We start from the raw sequence: 24,654 nt of genomic DNA, 5'->3' as shown, positions 1-24,654 counted from the left end.
TTTCAGAATTAGAGTTTACCCACTTCTCAATTGATCTAAATGCACATCATAGTGTAGTTTATGCACAAAATGTGATCACAGAATTCGTAGTTCACCCACCTCTTATTTTAGCACTACACCCCTGATCACTCGGTTGTGTACGGGGATATGGTACACAGGTGGATTCTGGCATGGTACAGCTGGACACGGTACACATGTAGTGTGATCACTAACTGTGCCCCAACATGGCTCTCACTGTACGTTCACACTAGGAGATACCAAAGCGAACACGTCGCCAAGGTCGTTAAAGAAGCTCTGTTGTTGAATTTGCTTTATTCACTTTGTTCGCTCATTGGAATGTTTGATTTAGCCTGTTACCGTGGGGCGTTGGTAAATCTATATATTAGAATTGGTTTTCACCGAACCACGTCATAACTCATTACATAAGGTTAACTGACTTTTAACTTCTCTTTTTCGCTCTGGTCGCCCAATTCGCTTCGCTGCCAGTGAATTTGCTTTGTTCGGCCAATTCGCCGACTCTCCATAGAGAAATAATGACTTTCGTCGCTCTGGTCTCTTCTGATGTGAATGTACGTGACATCAATAATGACACTCCAAATAATAAATATTTGAATTAATTTGAGAAAGTTGGTGTTAATAACAGTGTTTAGTGGATGACTTTGCAAGAAGGAAGAGTAGTGACAGGTAGTTTAACATTTGCCGGTTTTTTTTTTTTTTTTTTTTTTTTTTTTTTACTTTTTCACAAAATATCTATAATTAGACCTAAATGTTATCCATATTATACAAAATGGTGACTTGGAGTAGGAACAGTAAAATTAAATGTTATTTCTCCCTTTAGCTGCATAAAAAGTCCCCAAAGTTTCACAACTGGTTCATGGTGAATTATTTTCCAAATGTATCAAAATCTCCCTCCCTCCCCCCTTAAGAACGTGACACATGCTGGCTGCCAGTGTAGAGCCCAGCCCACCGGCTGCTGCCAATACACAATCTATGGCTGCTTCGCACAGGTTATGGAATGTTGCTAATATTCGGATCAAAGATTCTAGGGTGTTATTCTACTCTAGGAATTTCTGCATACAATACATTGTTTTAATGCAATTTTAATCCACGTTATTGTACCAAATACATTGCCGATTTTATCAGCAAAATAACCTAGATCATATTGCTTAGTTTATTTTGTTTACCCATGCCAACGGTTGTTAAGGGAAGAAAAGCCATGCTTTTAAAAAAGGGTATTGTTAATTTAAGCCCAATTGGTCAGTAATAGCAAATGCACACGGATTTGACAGAAAATTAAGCAATTTAAATGAAAAATTTAAAAATCTGTTTTATAGTATGCTTGCCCTCCTAAATCTATATGGCATAAAGTAAAAGAACGAAAAGTAATGTAATAAAATTAGATCTACAATCGCAAATTTAAACTGATAAAGACTTCCATGAGCCGGCAAGAAGACAAAAGGATCACACAGCCAGAGGTGGGTCGAGTACCCAAAATCTGTACTCAAGTAAAAGTACAAGTACTTATGGAAATATTTACTCAAGTAAGAGTAAAAGTAACAATCTTAATAGTTACTTGAGTAAGAGTAAAAAAGTATCCGATGGAAAAAGTACTCAAGTAGTTAGTTACTAGTTACTTCTGATCTGATTGATATGAAGTGAAGACCCTGAATTTCAAACTGTTTGGAAAGCTTCCACACACCTCTCCTTGAAAACATAGGCTGAAGTAAGGTGTGAAAATCAGATAGGAGTCTAATTAAAAAAAAAATTAATACACAAATGTAAACAAATATCAAGGAAGTAATTTTATTTCATTATATTTATTTCATTTAGTGTATCTGTACTTTTTTTATATTAATTTAAAGCAATTCATACCCCTTTCTAAGATCTGCACAAGTAAAATAAACGGTAATGGGATTGGACAATGTGAAGTGGAATATTAAGCCATAAAATGGCATGATTTAAAATTCAGATACAGTTTCACACAAAAACAAAATATGTTACACTATGGCATTTCATCCTTTATAACATTCAAAGGGATAAATTGAGTATATAATTTATTATATTTATTTAAAATATTACTGTACTTGTTTAGATTTTTAGAAGGCACCTTAACTTTTTACATTTACAACTCTGTGTTTGCTGCATAAAAACATGGGTTGATAATTGCAATCATTTGACCATAAACAGCTGAAAAAATGTATTGGAAATTAAAAATTAATTCTCGGTCACGAGGGGGCGCTTTAGGAGCGCTGAAATATTACGGTTTCCATAGTAACAGCTGAATACAAAGCAGCATTAACGCAGTTTCATCAGACATGAAATGAAGATTCCAACAACACGTTTCTGAGGACAGTAACGGAGGAACTGCATCAAATGTAGCGAAGTAAAAGTAAAGTTTTTTCACTATAAATGTACTTGAGTAAGAGTAAAAGTACCTATCTTTAAATATACTCTAAAAGTACTAGTTACCCCAAAAATCTACTCAAGTACATGTAACGAAGTAAATGTAATTCGTTACTACCCACCTCTGCACACAGCTAATGACAACATTAACTATAGCTACGAAGTTTTAAGGTAGGACAAAAGGTTTCATTTATCATTTGTATATCATTTATCATTTGACTTAGTAAGCAGGAAAGAGCGCAATATTTTGACAAACTTAAGTTAAAAGGTGGTAAAGATACGTACAAGCAGTAATAATTAAAATATTAGTCTAATATTTCACCTACCTGACCGGAAATTATAATAAAAACACTAATGTTGTGAAGATTCTTGCCCTGGAAATCCTGGTTCAGTTTGGCCAACCACAAGCGCCTTTTGTTCCTCAGATAGTTTTTTGCACTCTTGTCCTTGATTTAATTAGACTTTTGGCAGTCTGAAGTACTCCAAATGTTTTTCCTGGTCTGACCAATTAGCACAGCCCAAAAAATTACAATAATTGACCATTTTCAGCAGCAATAATCAGCTAAATATGCGAGTTTCGTTTGGTTCAGTCAGTGGCATTGTTTACGTGACAAGAATAACAACGTGCAATAAATAGTAAAGTGATTTGCACTACAAACCAGTGTTCAAAATTAAGATGATACATTAAAATAATATGGTAAGATGCACCAATTTGCAATATCAAGCAGCAAAACAAACTGTTTTGTGGATAAATGTTTTTTAGGAACAAATCAGCATGATTTCAGATCATGTGATGCTGAAGTCAAGCTGCTAAAAAAAATCAGCTTTTCTATTAAATCTACTAAAACAGAAAAGTTTTTAATGCACTTTTGATCAAATAAATCCAGCCCTCATCTTGAGACTTACATCTGAATAGTGTTATATGAAGTTGTGTTGTACGTTTTAATAAAAGTAGTCACCTCAGGATGAATTTGAACAACCCAAATACATTTAATTTAAAAAAAAAAAGGTTTTAAAAGTCAGATATATAACACGTGACAGCAGCCAATATAAAAATAATTCTGTAAACAAATAAACAACTTGCTATACAGCATTCCTTTTCGTCCAACTTCATGGGAAGCTTAAACAAGGTTGGCAACATGTCACCTGCTGGGAATGTTTGCCAACAACTCTGCATTAGAAAAAGGGCAACAACTTCACAGTAACAACTGAAACATTATTGACACCAGAAACACAAAGCAGACTTGAAACTGAACAAACACTGCTTACATACAACAACGTCAAGTTATGTCAAGTTTTTGGGTCGCAAAGAAAAATTCCAAGCCTTAGAAACATTTGACAGCTTCACTGCTTCAATTCAAAGTATATTCACAATTCAGTTCTCAGGTGCAAAACAGTAATACCGTCAAGACTTAGTCCTCCACTTTTAACCATCCTTTCTTATAGTCTACCAGCAGCTCAAGATAGTATTGCCACTCGGGCTCACTATCATATTTGACCTCGAACACAGTTTTCAGTGGGTTGGTATGTGGCTCGTGAATGCGTAGTACTACTCCTCTATACCACACTTCTGTTTTGTCCTTTTCCTCATACAAATGGCGAATCCTCTTTCCCACCAGGTCAGGATATCGATTCTCCATTGCCAGACGAGCAGACTGCACAGCGGAGCGCAGGACCCATCTGCGTCGGTGCTTGGAACCATGTTTTTTAGAGAGGTATGATCGGCTTTGAGAGTATGAACCGAAAGAAAACTCCCTGTCTGTGTGGCGTCTTTTGTGCCGTTTCTTTTTTCTGTAATGGCCGCTATCTGTGGGTCTGAACCTTGCTGGAGCTTCCAAAGAATCTGTGACCTTCTGGTAGTGGGTGACTCTACCCCCGTGACCCTTATTGTAAAAGACCTTCCTCAGCTTGAGGACCATTCTAGAGTTCCCTTTGGACAAGCCCTGAGATTCTGCTGAGCTGGATGTGCGGCTCTGAAAAGACGTCAATGATGTGCTTTCGGTCTCTTCACCAGAGGAAAGGTCATCAGAGGTCAAAGGTCTCCCCCAGGCAGCGTTCTCAGGCTCTTGCTGGGTTTCGTCTTCGATCTTTACCTCCACATGTGGTCCCCCATCATTGGAAGTCATAGGAGACACTTCCCATTCATCTCTCTCTAAGGAACTGACGACACACCACCTCGCCGGTTCCTCAGTAAATTCATCCTCTTCTGAAGAGGAACTGGTCTCCTCTAAAAATGTCCTCTTGGAGGAAATCTTTACTCTGCCTTCCTTTTTTTTTCTCTTCAGGCATAATTGCTTTTCCAGCTTGTCCGCACATGTGGTTTCTGGTGTGAGTGGTCTGGAGGACTCGAAGTAGAATTCCTCAGCGCCATTCACACCACCGGATGATTCATCTGAGCTGTCCGTGTTCTCGCTCTTCAAAGTTAAGCTGGTTTCTACTCCTGCAGAAAGATAAGAAATGAAATTTAGTGTCAGCATTTCTTGACTGACCATTATTAAAGTCCCCATGAAATCAAAATGGAAGTTTTTTGGCTTTTAGTATGAATTTGTTAGCCTTAAGGTTATCTATAAGCTAGTGTGCTCCAAAACAATGACACAATTAGCATTTAGAAGATATAAGCATTCAAAACTTACAGTCTCTAACTTCCACCAATATTGATCAACGATTTTGATAACATCACCCTGCACTTCAGCTTCTCATCAAACTTTGAGTCCAATGAAATGCTCTCTACAATTCGAAGCTTCCCGCCCCCTACACTATAAATACAAGCTGAAGCTGTGGCTGAAATTGGTCACTTGCTTACAGAATTTGGGGATAGGGAACGATTTTGTGTAAATATGCTTTCCGTTGGGGCATAAGAAGTCTGGTTTTGCACACATGCAGCCTGCTCCAGTCCAGAGACACGATAGCACAGAGTGCGAATATATCATATGCGTGAATCGGCGTGGACCACAAAACGTATCGGACACATTTGAATTCTACACAGAATGCTATATTATGGCAATATGGATAAGATTGTGGCTGTAATATGGCGTCAAATGCAGCTTTACCAAGCTCAATGTCTCTGGCCTAAGCTGTGATGTAAACAAAACAAAATGCTATTGGCCATTTAAAATAAGGGGAGGGACTGCTTGATATGTCCCGCCCTTTCTTCCAGTTTCAGCTGAAATTACGTCAACACAGAATAACGCTGTGTTTCAAAGCACTTCAGTGGACATTTAAAGCTAGATTACAATTAAAGAACAATTCATTATTGTCAGGGCTGGCAATGGGATTATAAAGGGACTTTGCAAATGTAAAATTGAATTTATACAAGTTTTATATATTTCTGATTTTATGCAAAAGTTAATATTAACCGACTTTTTAGAAACAGTATTGTCTGATTGTGCTCCATTTCGTAAACGAAAATAGTTTTAAACAAAGTCCCAGCTGCTACACGCATTTCCAAACAAATGGAGTTTAATTTATGAACAAATCTGCATTTTTGCACAAATCTAGTGAATTAATTATTCAATGACCCATTCATAAAGAGAGTCACTTGCTTCATTCCTAAATGAATCAGCCATTTGAAAGAACTGATTGAATGAATGATTCAGTAACAAAGACAGTGACTTGCTGCCACCTACTAGCGGTTTCAGTTCCATTTTTAAAGTATTGAGTCATTTAAAATAGTTTAATATTTCTATAGTCAAATTTTTTATATTTAAAACATTAATCTCATAACATTGCTATTATAAAATGCATTAATGCCACTTGTCAAAAAGTCTGTAAATATTTCATGTGTTCTTCTGTGCCATGCAAAGATGAATTGCTGATGCGGATTTCATTTGACTGGTAACCTATTTTAATTGAATTTATTGTTTAATTAAAATTTTGGCTCTTTTGGCACAAAATATGACATACATTTAATAAAGTTAGAAAAATAGCATTACAAAGTCATATATACAGTCATATATCACCTTATAATTTGAAGGTTAAATTTCTGTCATTGATCAGGTGCTCCTAAAAAATAAAATGTAATCATAAAGTCCTTAAGAATGTTAAAGTCCCCACAGTGAATTTTGCCCATTTCCACCACTGATTGTTATTATTAAATGTTAAGCAGACTTTTATTTCCTACCATTTACTCAGCCTCATGTTATCCCAAAACTGTATGCCTTCCAAGGGCCCTGACATTTAAAACGAGACATTGAGAACTTTGAAAAAGCACTGGTAGTTTATTTACAAGAAGATTTATACAGACAGTACCTTCAGGAAATTTACCGTTCGCCGCCATCTTGAATTTAGTCACGATAAGTCGAGCGACAAGCAGGAAGGAAACTAAACTACTACTTCATAAAACTCAGTAGCTTCATCGTCCGACATCCTTGCAATTGGCAACTGTCTGCACTAAATCCAGTCCAAAAGTAACGCGAATACTCACGTGACTTATCAGGTTGTAGTTTCCTTCCTGCTCGTCACTTGACTTATCGTGACTAAATTCAAGATGGCGGCGAACGGTAAATTTCCTGAAGGTACTGTCTGTATAAATCTTCTTGTAAATAAACTACCAGTGCTTTTTCAAAGTTCTCAATGTCTCGCTTTAAATGTCAGGGCCCTTGGAAGTCTACCAATGAAATGTAGCTACTTTGTGCCTCGTAAATGGTGTAAAACAGTGATTTATTTACATGGCTAGTCCGATGCCCGAGGCACCCTCAACGACAACCTGTTGTTAGCATCGGCTAACTAGCACCAGATTTCGGAGTGCAGGGGACAAGCCGAGATGAGCTATGAAAGGTAAGTTCACACTCGGTATCATGATTCATTACACTTTAGGTCAATATCACAACGGACTTCTCCTTTAAATTATTTGAAATATTACGTATTATGGTTTATTATTCCCTTGGTTTATAAACCAGGTTCCACAGAAGCAAGGAACTCATACAGGTGAAAGTGTACTCTCAGAAACGTGTGGCACAGAAGAGAAGAAAATGTTTAATAAAGTTGTTATTTTTGCTTTCCTTGTGCACAAAAAGTATTCTCGTAGCTTCATAAAATTGTGGTTTAACCACTGATGTCACATGATCTATTTTGACAATGTCCGTACTACCTTTCCGGGCCATGTTTAACATTTCAATTGCGTTGCTGTCTATGAAAGGTTCATAAAAAAATACCTTAATTTGTTTAGAAAGATGAATAGAGGTCTTACGGATTTGGAATGACATGAGGGTGAGAAATTATTGACAGAATTTTTTATTTTTGGGTGAACTCTCTCTTTAATAAATGTACTTTTTTAATAAATTAGTGCTTTTAAGTGTTCAAGCATTGACACAGGACACGTTCTTGCATTCTAAGATATTGTTAGTGAAAATTGTTAGCGAAAATGAGTGTGAACTTGAGTTGAACTTTTTTTTTTAAAGAAGTATCTTAAAACCCCATTTGTCAGTGTGAACAACACATCCAGTGTGAACGCACTTTTATGATACCAGATGTTCGTTTGGTCAGAAGTAAAACCTTCACATGCTTTTAGAAGCATTCTTGTGGTACATGACAGCAGCATCAATAAAATGCAATCAAACTGGTTACTAATAATAGAAGAAATATTACCTAACCATGCCAGTCCGTTTGATGAAACATAATAGGTGTCAGAAGTTATTTCAAAAGGCTACAAGTTAAAGAACACTATGAAAGAATTGAAAACAAAGAAAAAGAAAATAATAAGGATGACTACACATTTAACTAAGTCAACTATGTACAAAATAAACTAATTGAGTTCTGTAACTGATGAGAGACAGCTGTCATCACCAGGAGGTCTTTTATGGCACTGCAGGTGACAAATGTAATGCCAGTGCAAATGGCAACTCCTTCCATCCTCCACCCGCCTTAGCATACCTCCAAAAGCACACTAACTTCCTTCCCTAAAGTGTATGTATGTGTCTGAAAGTGAAAGACATCCTAAAGCATATCACTGTTCCGTTCCAGAAAATATCTGATCAGAAACACACCTGCAACAAAACTGCACCAGTAAGGAACAGTGACTGAGCTCAAAGATTTACAAAGCCCTCTCTGCAACGTAGAACAACAAAAAAAAGGATTTGTGATTGGAGGAGGAGTTTTGGGGACAAAGTAATAAGAAGGTACCTGGGCATTTTTTGGACACCATCTGTAGCAGTGGAATCTGCAAGAACAAATGTGTATCAAATCAAAAAAAGTATGACAAAAGTATGATTTAAAACAAAAATCATAAAACATGAACATTAAGACCATAGGTATGCACCATGTATGGCTGATCTTAATAAAAAATAATTAAAATAAACATACATCAAAATAAATCCAAAATCAAATAGGCTTTTATATTAAATACTTAAAAAAGTATATCATTTTTAGCATATATATTAGGGACTATAATATGAAGCCTCCTATCTAAAGCGTAAGATCTCAGCCAGAAAATGTTATACAATAAACGAACATCCAACAGACAACGCAGTTTAATAGTTCTGCTTATTTTAGAAATGTGGAACTGAAATTTAAGATTACTAAAATTATAACACAAAGTTTCAGTATGCACATATATCCTTCCAAGTACTATGAAAGATACTATGATACTTAGCACAAAATGTCCTTTAATAATGCATCTACGAATTTAACATGGAAAATAATAAGTTTGTAAAATGTCTTCTGTCATGTGACTACTTATTTAAAAAGAATTGTGTTACATGAACTAAAAAAAAAAATGGAACCACAAGTCTGATACTTCAGTGTTTTCTTAAACTGAATATGCCACAGTATGTTTCAAGCAACAAAGATTAAAGTATCATCATCACCATAGTACCAGTCAGATCCTAAATTAAGCGAAGATTTAATGAATACAATTTTATTAGGGATGCCAAAAAGTTTTATTATGAATGCACTATTATTAAAATACTACTACTAGATAATAAAATGTTTCATTTAATGTTTCAAGATACATTGCTAATCTATAATATCAACCAATTCATGGTTCATTTTGTCTAAATAAATTATATTTAATAAACTAAAATCAATTGTTTTAAATGAAACGAGAGAATTTAGCACAATATAATATAAATACACACTACGAGTCAAAAGTTTTTGAACAGTAAGATTTAATGTTTTTTAAAGACAACTCTTCTGCTCACCAAGCCTGCATTCATTTGATCCAAAGTACAGCAAAAACAGCAAAATTATAAAATATTTTTTGTATTTAAAATAACACTTTTCTATTTGAATAAATTTTAAAATGTAATTTATTTCTGTGATCAAAGCTATATTTTTAGCATCATTACTCCAGTCTTCAGTGTCACATGATCCTTCAGAAATCATTCTAATATGCTGATTTGCTGTTCAAGAAACATTTTAGTATTATTATTATCATCATTAATATTTAAAACAGTTGAGTAATTTTCAGGATTCTTTGATGAATAGAAAGATCCAAAGATCAGCATTTATCTGAAATAAAAAGATTTTACATATTAAACACTTAACCATTCAAAAGCTTTGAGTCAGTATAATTATAGAAGGAAAATGGAAAGAAATTATGGAAATTAATACTTTTATTTAGCAAGGATTCTTTATGTTGATCAAAAGTGATTATAAAGACATTTATAATGTTATAAAAGATTTCTATTTCAGATAAATGCTCTTCTTCTAAACTTGCTATACATAAAAAAAAACCTGAAAAAAAAAAATCTGTTTCCGACATAATAATAATAATAAATGTTTTTTTGAGCAGCAAATGAGAATATTAGAATGATTTCTGAAGGGTCATTTGACTGGAGCAATGATGCTAAAAATGTAGTTTTGAAATCACAGAAACAAATTACATTTTAAAATATATTAAAATAGAAAAGAGTTATTTTAAATAGTAAAAATATTTCAAAATTTTTCTGTACTTTGAATCAAATAAATGCAGGCTTGATGAGCAGGAGACTTCTTTAAAAAACAAAAAAAATCTTGACTGGTAGTATGTAATATTACATATAAACTGTATAATACGCAATATTAAAAAATAAATAAATTCATTTTGAAATTGAGATTTGAGTGTTGTTAAATTTAATAAATTAACTTCAGGTTAGTGTTAGTTGACGACAAAGATAATCTAGATGTAAAAATAGGAATTAGTTTTGATTAAATACCCATGCACAATTATATATAAAATATCAACTAATATGGTAAATAAATGGCTATTAACTGATACAATAGAAGTATTTTGTGCGTCCATACGTTTTATGGAATTTTCCCATGGCAGTTTGACATTTCATTAGTCTTTTGTTAATAATAGTCAATCGTCCAGCACTCACCGAGGAACTTGCAGGCATTGGCATGGTAGAGAAGGTTGAGGACATCAGGGTATATCTCTGGCAGATGTTTAAGAGACAGAAGTCTCCGGAGTTTGGAAGAGAAGGCCTTTCTGTGGAGTTGAGTCAGCTGCCTCTCCTCTGAGAGGGTTGTGGGCCTGAGCTCCACACGATGCTCCTGCAGGACCTGGTCTATGAATGTGCCTTGAACCTGGGGAAACAGCACCTCCTTGACCACCAACATAGGAACGAACACGGCACCAGCCCTCATGACATGAGGAAAGGGACATTCACGGCTTTCAACGTACTTTTGAAGCTGGCGAACCACCTTTTTAAGAGCCACCTCCATCTCCTCACCTTTCAGCCATATTTCCCTCATTTTTGAGCCCAAGAGACATGAAACCTTTTGATCTTTGCCTGATTCTCGAAGATCCAGTGTGCATAACCAGTCCCTGAGCTCCTGACATGGGGTTTGATTAACGTAGCAGTATATGAGTCTACAGAGAGACTGATGGAGCTCCATAAACTGATGACGGGCGTGTTTGCTGCTACTTATAATTGGCTTGGCCTCCAGTGGAGATTGAGGAACTTCAACAGGTTGGTTTACTGGAGCTTTTAGGACTTCGGGGATAACTATTTTAAAATTGGCCAATTTAAGGCAATGAGGTGGGATTTTAGTGAGGGAGAATTTAGTGAACGGTGAAGGCACTGGTGTTGAAGGCAAACTAGGAACTGGAATAAAGTCCACATCTTTCACAGCATTTTCAGTCTTGCATGTTGCTAAAGATTCAGACTTTCCTACAAAGCGAGGATTGCTTTCTTCTTCAAAGTCACTTTTTACTACAACATGACAAGGAAGAGAGTCGGAGATACTTGTGTCTGGCTCCCCTTGCTCTTCTTTGACCTCAGAATTGTCCGCCAGATGATTCATCTTTTCAGTAATGCACACTTTCATTTCCGACTGACAAGCCACTTCATCTGGATCCAGTTTTTCTTTTTTGATCTTTACAGTCTCTGGCATTTCAACTGGACTGTCACTGTTAGCTGGTGACATTTGAGTGTCCTGTTTCAAGCTGAGGTCACTTTCGCCTGAATTTGGTTCTAGATCACAGTTTTGAATTTCCGGCTCTTGTTTAAGCCGCGTCGCCTCAGGCTGTGGCTTTGGACTTTTTGAATTCCCTAGTGAAGACATCATGCCTGTAGCTTCGAAATAGACTTTATAAGGAGCTAAGCTGAAAACTTTATTAATAACTGGCATGGGTGGGGAGGACGGAGACTGAGGCTCTTTATCTGACAACTCAAGGGTTGAATCAATCTTTAGCTTTTTACTCGCCATCTCTGTTTCGAGTTCCTCTCTGGGCCTTTTAGCTAATACATCCTTGTCGGATGGATCTGAAACACAGTGCCTTATCTTCAGTACATCTTCATGGGAAAATTCTTTAGAGCTGCCTACAAGAAAGCCAGTTTCAGACATCTCTGAGTGTTCGAGGGTAGTAGTGGTGTTACTGAGACGTCTGTAGTGGGCCGGAGTAGGATGGAAAGCCCCAGAAGTTCCAGGCTGTCGACAAAGCTCCCGAGGGGAATCGGGTGTCTGCACCCTTCGTATGGAGAAATCAAGCGGCCGCTCTGATTGATGCATTGGGAAAGGTGGATGTGGCCGATCGTGTCTAGGTGCTTGGTTACTATTAAAATGCATCCCATATGGATAAGTAGGATATTTTGGGATCATCGGACGGTGTGAGCAGTCAGCTCGAGGCGAATGGAACTGACCCACGTGGTGATGCTGACCATGTTCATCTGCGATAACATTGGGATCGGCTCGATAAGCCTCATGGTGATTCTGAGAGTAATAAACACTAGGACATGGAGGCATTGGTGTGTATTTTGATATATGAGGATGGTCCTGATATACTTTTGAAGGCACTCCGCGGTGTGCAAGTGTCCTTGGGTCATAAGTATGAGGAAGACCCTTGTATATCTGTGTGGGAATAGAGCCACGTTGGCAGTACTCCGGTGTGGAACTAATAAATTGATGTGTGGTGTTGTAAGCATAGCCAGGTTCCATTAAAGAAAGTGATCTCCTAGGCTCATTTGATCTGATACTGTGGTAACTCTCAGCTTTTCCATCTTTTATACTCTCCGAGCCATGCTCTAACTGCAAAACCCTCTGTTGGGCAAATGCCTCCTGGCCCTTTTTATGCATGTACGCCAGGCGGCTAAAATGAGCAGCCCATTCGTCATCATATATGCGAGGGGACATCCTTTGTGGTCCGTGTTCTACACCATAGTTATGTCCTGCGGTGCATCCACGCTCCGTGCAGCAAGGGCTATGACCATACACGGGTTTTGGAATGGCCAACCCAACACAGTTTTCCGCATCTGACCCTCCAATGTGACCCTTGGGAACTGCCACTGGAGAGATGACCCCAGCCGCCCTGGGACTGTGCTGCCTAGGACTGCCGGCATAATAGGCCAGTCTTTGCTTCGCTGCCAGCTCTCGCGGTACAGCACAGCGTCCGCCACCAACATCCACCGGGAAAGACACTTTATCAGGCCTGTACGCGGTTGGAATTGCAATTGACCCCTCAGTGGATGGTGAGTGAATCCCTGGGCTTGGCCCATTTCTCACACAGGTTTTCGAAGGGCCCCATGGAGAAGGAAAGTCAAGAGTGTCTTGTCCAGCAAGAGAGTATGCGAAATAAGCCCTGCTGATTGGCAGAGCCTTTTCATGGGAATAGTGTGGTAGGCGGTCTGCTTTAGGGAGCCCTGAGGGGACTACAGTGCCCATGGCACCTTCCATATTACTTTGAACTAGAGGATTGATGCAGCTCCGTCCCTGCTTACTGCTCATCTTAGACTCCAGACTCAGAGCTAAATCATATCTGTACAAGAAAATAAAAACAAAAACACGTTTTGAGTCATAGGTAAGAGTTATCAATGCTGTACAATCATTATGCAAATAGTCACTTAGCTTCACATCTGTGGTTTATTTATCTACTTAGCAATACCTTCCTTTCTGTGGTTTTGTCAAAACACAGTAGCCTGACTTTACAGTTTTTTATTCTGTTTCCACAAATATCATGTGACAGGTTCCTTCAAACATCAGGAAGAAATGTGTGAGCGGTAACCACAACAAGAAAAACACTGTCACTTTTCTGCATCACAACAGGGGGTGCACCTTACTTCCTTTGCGTGCAAGAGCATCTCGCAGTTTGGCAAAAAACATCAAGTTAAACAGGTGCAAATATGTACACGTTCCAACTGTCACATGCATTTTGAATTCAGTTAGGACAGAAGAAAAGATAATAAAATAATATCATTTATGCATTAAGATGTATACACTAATCAATTACTCTTACTGGACTTTGAATATTTTGGTTTTGTAATTAGATTTTTTTATGTTTTTTTTTTAAGAGGTTTCTTTTGCTCACCAAGCCTGCATTTATTTGATCTAAAATACAGCAAACTTAGTAATATTGTAAAATATTATTACTATTTAAAAATAACTGCTTTTGATTTGAATACATTTTAAAATGTAATTTATTCCTGTGATTTTTTTTTTACTCGGCTGTTTTTAACATAATAATAATAATAATAATAATAATAATAATAATATTTTTAACAGCAAATCTGAACATTACAATGATTTCTGAAGGATCGTGTGACTGGAGTAATGATGTTAAAAATTCAGCTTTGAAATCACAGGAATAAATGACAAAAATAGTAAAAACATTTACATTGTACTGTTTTTGCTGTAAATGCTGTAAAAAGACTTCTTTAAAAACACTTATCTTACTGTTCAAAAACTTTTGACTGGTAGTGACATATCTAAATATATTTTTCTTTACATACAGTATCTTCTATTTTCATAATATAAAAGTTACATAAACCGAAACCTATTAATTGCCAATTTTCATAAAACTCAATCTTTACACCATTTTAAAGGTGTTCACATAGAGAGGACGTGTACTTGTTCCCTCTGGTGATGTTCCCTAATGAGCAAAGAGAGCATAATGATGCTCACAGGAGTACAACACTAGGCTTGACAGTGGCAGTGAAGGGGGATTTAAGTGGTTTATCAGTGATGAAGACAGTCAGTCCCCAGATGAGGCGACCCAGAGGTCTAAAAGTGATGAAACAACCCCCAACATCTTTCAGCATACTGTGGCTGTGTGTCAAACCCTAGTGAGCTGCCTTCCTAGTCAGCATTTAAATGCGTGCAACATTTGGTACGCGTCCGAAATGCCCAAATATGCACCACGTGTCTATGATGCCAATCCAACACAGTGTGTCATGCACGTTAAATATACATTAATATGATATAGCGTAACGCACACATCGTTACTGCACGATGATAAAAGGAGGACAATTCTCTATTGTGTACGTGAGGCGAACATGCAAATTCACTAATGCAAATCCGCGTTACGAAAAGGGACCATTTAGGGGACGTTTTGAGTTTTTCGGTAAACTTCCGTCAACATGAAACTTAGCTAAATATGTTTATTACATACTTCTGTATACTGTGGTGAAGCGAAAAAGACGAAGCCTACCGAGCCCAAACTATGTAGACTGTTAATCCTAATTTAACATTTATTAAAAAAAAAAAAATGTATAAAATGTTTAACTATGTTTTCACTTCGGATGATAATGTTTTTCATCATCACGAACTCAAGCTGAAACGTGCTCTCCTACTCCAACGACAAACTTTTATCCCGCGCCAAATACAGCTGTCAACTTTCATCCCTGTATTGATCTTGTTCGTATCTCCTAGTCAGTCTTCGACAGCAAGTTTACGTTCTAATCATTCCTCAAAACAACTTTTGTTTACGCGGCAACACTCACCTCATGCACTGAGACTCCTTTCCGTCTGCACCAATCCATGACAACTGAAACACCCCAAAGCATAACCCTAACCCTAACAGTTTGGACACGTTAAAGTATTGTACCAGAGAGTAAAGTGGCACGCTTTAACGCCGCTGCTTTTTTTCTGAAAGGTTACTTCACACTGGCAGTCGAAGTATGTCGATGGAAGCAGGTCTAGCCAATCAGAGAGCGACAATGAAAATGGGGCGGGGTTTCAATGCACAGGCGGCAGCAGTTAAACCAAGCGTGAGAGAAAACATTTACATTAAACATTTTAACTTAAAAGACGAACATTTTAATACGTATGGTATATTTTTAAATCAAATTGTACGTTTTGTATGTAGAATAGCCTGGAAACAGTGTGAATGAAAGCAGGAAACTGGTCTTATTTAGGCTTCAGGCCTCTTTGATTTATAGTGCATGTTTCACTTCAGCAACTTACTGCACCAGTCACCAATTACAATAATGGGAGTGAAGCACCCAACTGTAAAAAGAAAGACTTACTTCGACACCCATAACAAATCATTGTATATGTAGTACAAGTGCAGCTCAAGCATAACAGAACTGCAGTTTCAATGCTAAACTGTTAAATATTTAACTATGTAACAAAATGTTTTTTCTGTTTTATAGACGTTTGTTTGTGGGTGGAGCTGGTGGCAGAAAATGATCGTTTTCAAGTAGCTGTCTATGGAAGCCATGGAATAAAATAATAAAAAAAAGGTAGATTTGAGATTATATTCAACATTATGACTTTATTCTCACAATTCCAATATCTCATTTCACAATTCTGATAAGAAAAAATATTTGTCATTCACTCTTTTCCTCTCTGAATCATGAGTTTATATCCCACACTTCTGGCTTTTCTCCCCTAAGAATTGACAAACTTGCTATTGTTGAGTTAAATCGAGTTATAAATGTCCGAAATACGAGATATAAAGCTGCATTTGCAAGAAAAAAGTCAAAATTGTGAGATAAAGTATAGGAAAATATAAAATGTTATTCAATTAAATAGTATTTCATGCTTTAACTGTACGGCTAATACAATATGTCCCTGTATGGACTGCTTATGTGTATATTGTGCAAACCTATTGTTTAAATCAAATTTCGAATAGCCTAATCATAGCAGGTTTCATCCATAGTCTTCATCCAAAGTCATTCAAATGGTGTCTTTGATGACATTATTCTATAAAAAAGATTTGCATTTCTATTCTGACATCCAAAGGTAGAACAATACTTTTTTTTTTTGTCTTATTCAATGTATTTTCTCCCGTTTCCCTCCACTTGTTACCAGTGTTTTTCTGCGACTGCAATGCAAGCACAGCTTTAAGTGACGTAACTGTCTTCTGCAAATTGGTCTGTTAGATTTTGCCTTGGTTGAACTTGCACTTTTGAGTTTTAAAGAACATAAACAATTTGCTGTTACAGAAAGTTAAAGGAGTCCCAACATCTTCCGTTTGACATTAAATCCAACATTTTTTGTTGTCACACTTGGTTTTAACACAAAACCACAAGTTTGTGACAAACCTGATGATGATGCTCTCCAGCATGATTTGAGAATGATCTAAAGAGCATCAGCAAAAACATCGACTGTCTGTACAAAGAAGGTTATATGATCAATGTCATAAATTTGAACTGAAAAAATAGCTGAATATTATTTCTTCTTCATTCAATTCAAGAAATAAATAAAAATGCTTCAAAAAAAGATGAAAAGTTTACATTATTCAAAATCTAAAATGTCTTTTTGAGTTCTAAATAATCATTTAAACAAATCCCAGACTGCCATATTTTTTGCTACACTGGAAAATATTGTAAGAGTGCTGCAGATTTATTGTCCTTTAGTGATTTACAGTCACTAAAATGATGTGAATCAATACTGGTTTTAAAAGGAAACAGTGTACTAATTTAAAAAAAAGTTGTTACTGCTATCATCCAGCACCCTAACAGCCACAAGCTCGAACAAGCATATCCTGTGGGCCTATATGTGGTTTGTGATATTTAAAAGCCCACTCAGCCATCTCTGCGTGGAAATATCACCAACTGTCAGTTGAAGCCGACCTTATGATAGCAAAACCATGGCTTGGTTGTTCAACTGAAAAAAAGAAATGTACATAGACAAACTGGACTCCTTTGTCAAGCTTCTCCAAGCCATTATGTCACACATGGAAGATGTCAAAGTACCTGGGATTGACAAAGAAACTGACCAACATCTCTGACCACCACATTTTGTTGTCTCTTCTTCTTTGGAAAATAATATCCAAAACAGTTCCAGAAATCGTTTTCCTTCTTGGCAACTCACCAATCAACCTCAATCAGGTTAGACACCATATTAAATTTAACCGAATAAAAACAAAGCTGTGAGTCATAGAGCCTTACAGTCATGTTGATAAACAACAGTAAAATCCATTAAACTCACGGTACTTGTATTTCTCACAGCTTTTTCGTTCCTGTCAAAAATCTGCACACTTACTTCATTAATCCACTAGCTATATACTCATCTAATACCTTCTTGCTATTAAAAACTGGTACAAACATCAATAAACATTTAGTAAATAGTGAACTTACAATGACCTAGTTTGGCCAACACTCTCTTTACAATGTTATACATGAGTAATAATAACAAACACATTATGAGTAATCTATTTAGTGTGTGGAATTATAATGATAAACCCATAATTGCTACAAGGAGGTGTGTTTGTTTGTATATCCCATTCAGTTTAAGCCAGCAGTGTGATTTATGTAACGCTTACTACGCCTCATTAACCTAACTGGTAATGCAGATATGTTCTGCATAAAGTTTATTTACTCTAAGGCTTATGTAGAATGGTGACTAACCTCATGACATTATATCTGATGCTATATCTGTTCAGTTGGATTTGTGTTTGTTCAATAAACTACAGTTGGTGCAAAAGTCAATACTGAGAAGAAAAGAAAAAAAGCAGAGAAATACATTAGTGGCAGAACAAAGCAGAGGATGCAACACTCTCTAACTAAAAGGTTTTTGTCTTTCCTCTAAGAAATGATTTAGAAACACATTTATACCCGTCTGAACATTGGCATCCTTCCACATTTGTGTCTAGAGGAATGTAATACTTCCCTTTTTATCTATCCTGAGACGCAGATGTTTCCAGTCGTCATGCTTATCCTGACAGAAATTTAGAACAATAGATCACTCTGACCTAAAAAGAATGTAGACTTAAACCTGATATAAGAAACTGAAACAGGAAATCAGCCATCATGATTCTCCCATGATCAGGAATGACACAATAATGTCTGAAAAGTAATCTTCAAACTGATGCAACCAAAAGGTTCAAGAGTCGGACACTTGTGCATGACCGTAAATTACAGAAGTCGTAACTAAGTGCACAGGCTTGCTGCTCATGTTTTCCTTCACAAAGTTACTGAGTTGCAACCAGCCCAGTCACCCCCTGTTAGGACTCATAACAGTGCTGATAGGTAGTCCAAACATTGCCGGTGGGAATGATAATACCATTTCAATGTTTACACTGAAGGGTTCTCGCTTATCGGGAAGTTGGTGCAGCTAGAGAAAAAAAGGGGGATGTTTATGTTCATCTAGTTAGACTGGTTGGAATATGAAATGTAGTAGTGATTCTTATTAAAATACACAAACAAGTGCCTTTACTAAAGGTCAGTGTGTGCACATGTTTGTGCATTGAATAAGCCATGTTTAAGAGACCTATTATACCCCTTTTTACAAAATGTAATATAAGTCTCGGTTGTCCCCAGAATGTGTCTGTGAAGTTTCAGCTCAAAATACCCCACAGATAATTTATTATATCATTTTGAAAATGCCTATTTTGAGTGCAAGCAGAAACACGCTGTTTTCGTGCATGACTCTTTAAATGCAAATGAGCTGCTGCTCCCCGCCCCCTTTTTTCAGAACAGGGCTGTGCCTTTAAAGCAGTGTTGCCAAGTCCATGGTTTTCCCGTAGAACTGGGCTACTTTAACACTGTTGGCGTGGGTTGTTTTTCATGTCCGTGGGTTGAAGCAACATCAATAATGTTATATTTTCCCCCTGGAATGCAAACTGTATTAGGAGAACCCCATCAAAAAACGTAACATTTTACCCCCCAGAACGTGATTTTTGCTAGGGGAACGCCCTTGGAATGTAATTGGGCTAGTTTGGTCAGGTTTTGTTGTGAAAACTTGGCAACCCTGCTTTACAGCTGGTACCTGATATACTCTGCTAAAAAACAGCTGTTTGGTTTTCATTATCATGTGTATCACGCTGAAATGTTTTACAGACATATCAGTTCAAATGTTTGATATAGGATTTTCTGAGCACGCACATTCGAAGCACGCACACAGAAAGCGGCTGTCACATGTGAGTACTAATCTAAGTTTTCTTTCATGTCTTATTGCGCTTAAACTGTCAAATACACACAAGTTTATGTTAAAAACACACATGAGTTACAAAAACAGTCGGTTATGTCTGTAAAAATAAACAGCTGGGAAAGAAATTGCATGTTTATATTAGATCTGTGTGGCAGCAGCGTAATATACAGCAAATAAATCAATAGATCCACTGCTCTCTTGTCTCCTCTGACACTGGGACTCTAAATAGACGACAGAACAGTTAGCATGCTTTGCTTGAAATTTCGCTATAGACATTAGAACTGGTACACCATTGCTGCTTGCGAAAACATAATGACACCATGGCTGGAATCGTGCAGTTAAAGGGGCGGTAACATTATAATAAGATCCCCTTTCTACATCACAAGGGAAGCGAAATCTGAGTGGGCTGTTTTTTTCACATGCTTGCAGAAAAATGCTTACCAAAACAAAGTTACTGGGTTGTTCTTTTTCACGTTTTCTGGGTTGGTAGATGCCCCGAGGACTAAGTTATAGCACTTTTTATAACCTTTTTAAAAGTTACTAATATATATGATTTATGTACACTTTAGGTACTAAAAATATGTAACTAGGGTACCATCTCAGTGACAGCTTTTGTATCTTTTTTTGAGAGTGCAGCTTATTTTTGAATTTTTGAAAGTTAGAATTAAATACATAATCCAATAAATGTCCTCTGTTAAAGTGATAGATCACCGAAAAATGTTCTTGTTATCATGTAATGTTGTCCTCATGTCAAACTCGTACGACTTTATTTTTTCTGTGGAACAAAGTACAAGATACTGAAAAATGTTTTAACTGTTTTATGTCCAATGAAAGGCACTTTCAATCCATCTAGATATGTAAGAGATCTGCTGGAAATAATTTGACATCTTTTAAAATTAAGAATGCGTGTATAAAATGTCACTGACATGGAAGGAACATTCCCTGCCTTCACTCGGTATGTTCCATTACCTCTTGGTCCTTGCAAAGGTCAAGAGCTTTGCTGTCAATATGCGTGCTAATATCAAAGATATTGTATCATGTATAATAAATGGTTTAGGGCAAACAAGCATGGCGGGAAACTTCTGCATCACTTCTTCTAAATATAGAAACCCTTATGAAAATTGCTCTATATAATCATAAAATGATGTCTTAAGTATCTGACCCAGATAAGCCAAAGTAAATAGTGCTGGGAAGGACAAAGTTGCTTTAATTCATCACCACGCACACATAATTAACGCACATCAGTTATCCATTTACTTCAGCTATGTGCTATCACACATGAACATTTACTACAGAGGAGACAGACAAACCCTCTTCAAATTTAAAGGGAGTTCACTCAAAAAATACATTTTCTGTCATCATTTACTCATCCTTGTGTCCCAAACTTGTATGATTTAATTTGTCTTTAAAACATAAAATAAGATATTCTGAAGCATATTTAATCAGTTTTGTTCATAGAATGACAATCAGTGAAGTTCAAAAAATGTTTAATTGTATGAAAAACACCACCTCTTGTTTTACAGTATAATTAAACAAGTATTTGATAAAGGGTAAAGGGGTAATCTAGAGGATTCTTCAAAGTCAGATTTTTTTTTTTCAGATTTGATACAACACAGATGGTAGAGATAAAGTATTCCAGCTGTCTGTTGTTTATTGAACTCTGTCAACTTGCTTGGGTTAATAGTTGGCCATAATTGGTATAGGAGGCAAGAACTAGGTCATTTATTATCAGAATCTATATTTATTTAATGATAATCAATATCTGGAGTGAATCAGATACACGCACACAAACAATATTTCATCACTGTAAAGTAGGTCTGTTGTAATTGCAATACAAGATGGCTGTTGAACAGAATTTTGAGCCAATGTTTTACAAATTATTGTCCATAATTACTTTCTTTTCATATTGTCTCCCTATTTAAGGAGTTCCAGATGCCAAAATTAGGCTTTATTGGTTGAGGCAACAAAGCCGAGATGCCTGCAAAATGCAATTAGAAAGACTGATTGAGACTGATATATGTATAATCCTTGAGTAAATTGTTGAACCTACACTATATATTTAGAATACAAGATAATAGACACAGTACATCTGTCAACTATGTCTATTTTTATTGTCTAGACAAGTTGATGTCTTCTATAAGACCCCCCTGTTCCCCAAGGTATGTTTTTTCCTCAAGAGCAGAGTCTCTACAGGATTTCCTACAATACCTTGTGCTTCCAGTTTCCATGGTGTTATGCATTAATGATGGCAATCAACAGATGGCACCAGGAGTTTATTATATAAAACCCTATAAAGGAGGACAAAAACATTGCTGTCAGTTCCCAGCTAACAAAATATGTCGTTTGAAGCTGCATTTAAACTGCATTTTGGAAGTTCAAACTCACAGGCACCATAGAAGTTCATTATATGGAGAGAAATCCTGAAATGTGTAATAATTGTATGTAATAAAGACCCTTGACCAAAAAAAACAAAAGGGTCAATTTTTTTGAAAATGCGATTTATAAATCATCTGAAAATAAATAAATAGATAAGCTTTCCAATGATGTATGGGATGTTTGACCGTGATGCAACTATTTGAAGATCTGGAACCTGGGGGTGCAAAAACAAATCTAAATACTGAGAAAATTTGAAGGAAATTGACAAAATATCCTAATGGAACATAATCATTACTTAATATCCTAATGGTTTTTGGCATTTTCAACCATACAGTGTATTTCCGGCTATTGTGAAGCTTCATGAGTTCAATATTTTTCTCATGCAGAAGCCATACCTGTTTGCTATTTTATCTGAAAAGTCTGAACAGTTCAGGAAGGGAACAATATGCAGAGGGAGAACAAAGGTTGTGAAATAACTAGAATAGAAAAAGGAAGCCAAAGCATAAGTTCCAGTTAATGCAATAGTTGTGACAAATTAAACCAGTTCTGGGGGTGGGGTGAGATAAGATTTTTTTAATTCTTAAAAGTATGGACGAAAACTCTGATGTTCTACATGTGACCCTTTGGAGGTTGTAATGTTTAAAGGAGAAGTCGACTTCCAGAACAAAACAGATACAGATAATTTACTCAACCCTCTGTCATCCAGGATGTTCATGTCTTTCTTCCTTCAGTCATAAAGAAATTATGTTTTCTGAGTTAAACATTTCAGGATTTCTCTCCATATAATGAACTTCTATGGTGCCTGTGAGTTTGAACTTCCAAAATGCAGTTTAAATGCAGCTTCGAACGACTCTAAACGATCCCAGCCGAGGAAGAAGGATCTTAATACCTAGCGAAACAATCAGTTATTTTCTAATTTTTTTTTACAATTTATATACTTTTTAACCTCAAATGCTTGCCTTGTCTAGCTCTGCATTTACTCTGTGTTTTCCGGTTCAAGAAAGTTAGAGTAGGTAAAAAACTCCCGTTTCATTTTGTCCTCCAACTACAAAATTTTCCTAGAGTGCTGTAGAAGTACACACAGTGTTTACATGCAAGGAAGATCAAACGCACTTCACAAAAAAAGGTAAAACAGCAATTTTGAAGTTGGAGGAGAAAATGAGATGGGAGTTTTTCGACATACCCTAATTGTCATGAACTGAAAGAGTACAGAGACAGAGTACACGAAGAGCTAGATAAGATGAGCATTTGAGGTTAAAAAGTATATAAATTGTCGTTTTTTTAAGAAAATAACAGATCGTTTCGCTAGATAAGACCATTTTTCCTCGGCTGGAATCGCTCTCGGATTTCATCAAAAATATCTTAACTTGTGTTCCAAAGATGAACAAAGGTCTTACGGGTTTGGATGTGGGTGCAATCAATTTAGTTAAAAAATGAAAATTTACTGAAAGTTTATGTCACCAAGATATAGATAAATTTGTTTCTTCATCACATTTGGAGAAATTTAGCAAGGGTCCTCTGAAACAAACACACGTTTACATCTTCTAATAATGAACAATACAATTTTGTATTAAAGACTGCTATTTTCCTCATATAGTAATACATTTTTAACATCAGGTTAAGTTAGTTGAGTTAATTGTATGTATTATGAATGGTACACTGTAAAAGATTTTCACCAGTTTCAACTTAAAAACTTAAGTTTAGCAGCTGCCTTTTAAGTTAAATGAACAAGTCATTTCAACTCACAAGTTAAATCAACTCATTTTTATTGTAATAAGTTAAAATGCCTTGTAGTTTTAAGCTGATTTAACTTAAAATTTTTAAGGCAGCTGCTGAACTCAAGTTTTTAAGTTGAATATGGTGACAACTTTTTACACTGTAGTATATTTAGAAAAATATCATGGACCTAGATTTATAAATCCTGTTAATTTTTCAGTTTCCGATGCCTCACACATAACCATTTTATATTCCCATATGTCTCCTGCTGTTGGTTTACAGCAGTACCCTTTTAGCAGCGGCAGCACAATCGTGCTAGTTTGCATGTGTTTACTTTAACCGTGTGATATGTTTAGTATGAGTGATGAAACCGTGCCAGCTCAGGCACAACAGTCAGGAGCCATGAGTTCACTCAGCTGTAGAGTTACATCAGCCATGTCTGTATTACCTTTTAGCTACCTGGGGAAGAAGCCCCAAGGGCCTGTCAGCATCCCCGAAGGACTACAAGCAGGAAATGTGACAAGTGTTTACTCAGCCTTAGTGACACCTCCAACATCAAGCAATCTGTTGGGGTACACCTGAGCCCCATGTGTGCATGCAGTTTAAAATCTTAAATTAGATCTTCAATGAGAAAACATAAGGTTCATG

At 36.4% G+C, this 24,654-nt stretch overlaps 1 protein-coding gene across 1 annotated transcript; it reads right to left on the bottom strand.

Moving 5' to 3' along the window:
- Positions 1 to 4,649: 4,649 nt before the first annotated feature.
- On the bottom strand, positions 4,650 to 15,674 carry c11h15orf39 (chromosome 11 C15orf39 homolog). The gene is made up of 4 exons (XM_073850758.1): positions 15,540 to 15,674; positions 10,701 to 13,579; positions 8,524 to 8,560; positions 4,650 to 4,843 (listed from the first exon to the last, which is right to left on the bottom strand). The coding sequence occupies exons 1-4, from the start codon at positions 15,542 to 15,544 to the stop codon at positions 4,792 to 4,794; spliced, it is 2,973 nt and encodes a 990-aa protein (XP_073706859.1). The 5' UTR covers positions 15,545 to 15,674; the 3' UTR covers positions 4,650 to 4,791.
- Between the last annotated feature and the right edge of the window lie 8,980 nt (positions 15,675 to 24,654).

Source organism: Garra rufa, chromosome 11 (genome assembly GCF_049309525.1).
Source record: "Garra rufa chromosome 11, GarRuf1.0, whole genome shotgun sequence".
NCBI lineage: Eukaryota > Metazoa > Chordata > Actinopteri > Cypriniformes > Cyprinidae > Garra > Garra rufa.
Note: the sequence above shows the minus strand (reverse complement) of the source record. Positions and strands in the feature narration are given on the sequence as shown.

Coding starts and splice junctions, on each gene's coding strand:
- c11h15orf39 (XM_073850758.1), bottom strand. Junction 8,561..10,700: donor CAATGCCTGCAAGTTCCTCG/GTGAGTGCTGGA, acceptor TTGTTCTTGCAG/ATTCCACTGCTACAGATGGT. Junction 4,844..8,523: donor GGTGTCCAAAAAATGCCCAG/GTACCTTCTTAT, acceptor ATCTTTCTGCAG/GAGTAGAAACCAGCTTAACT.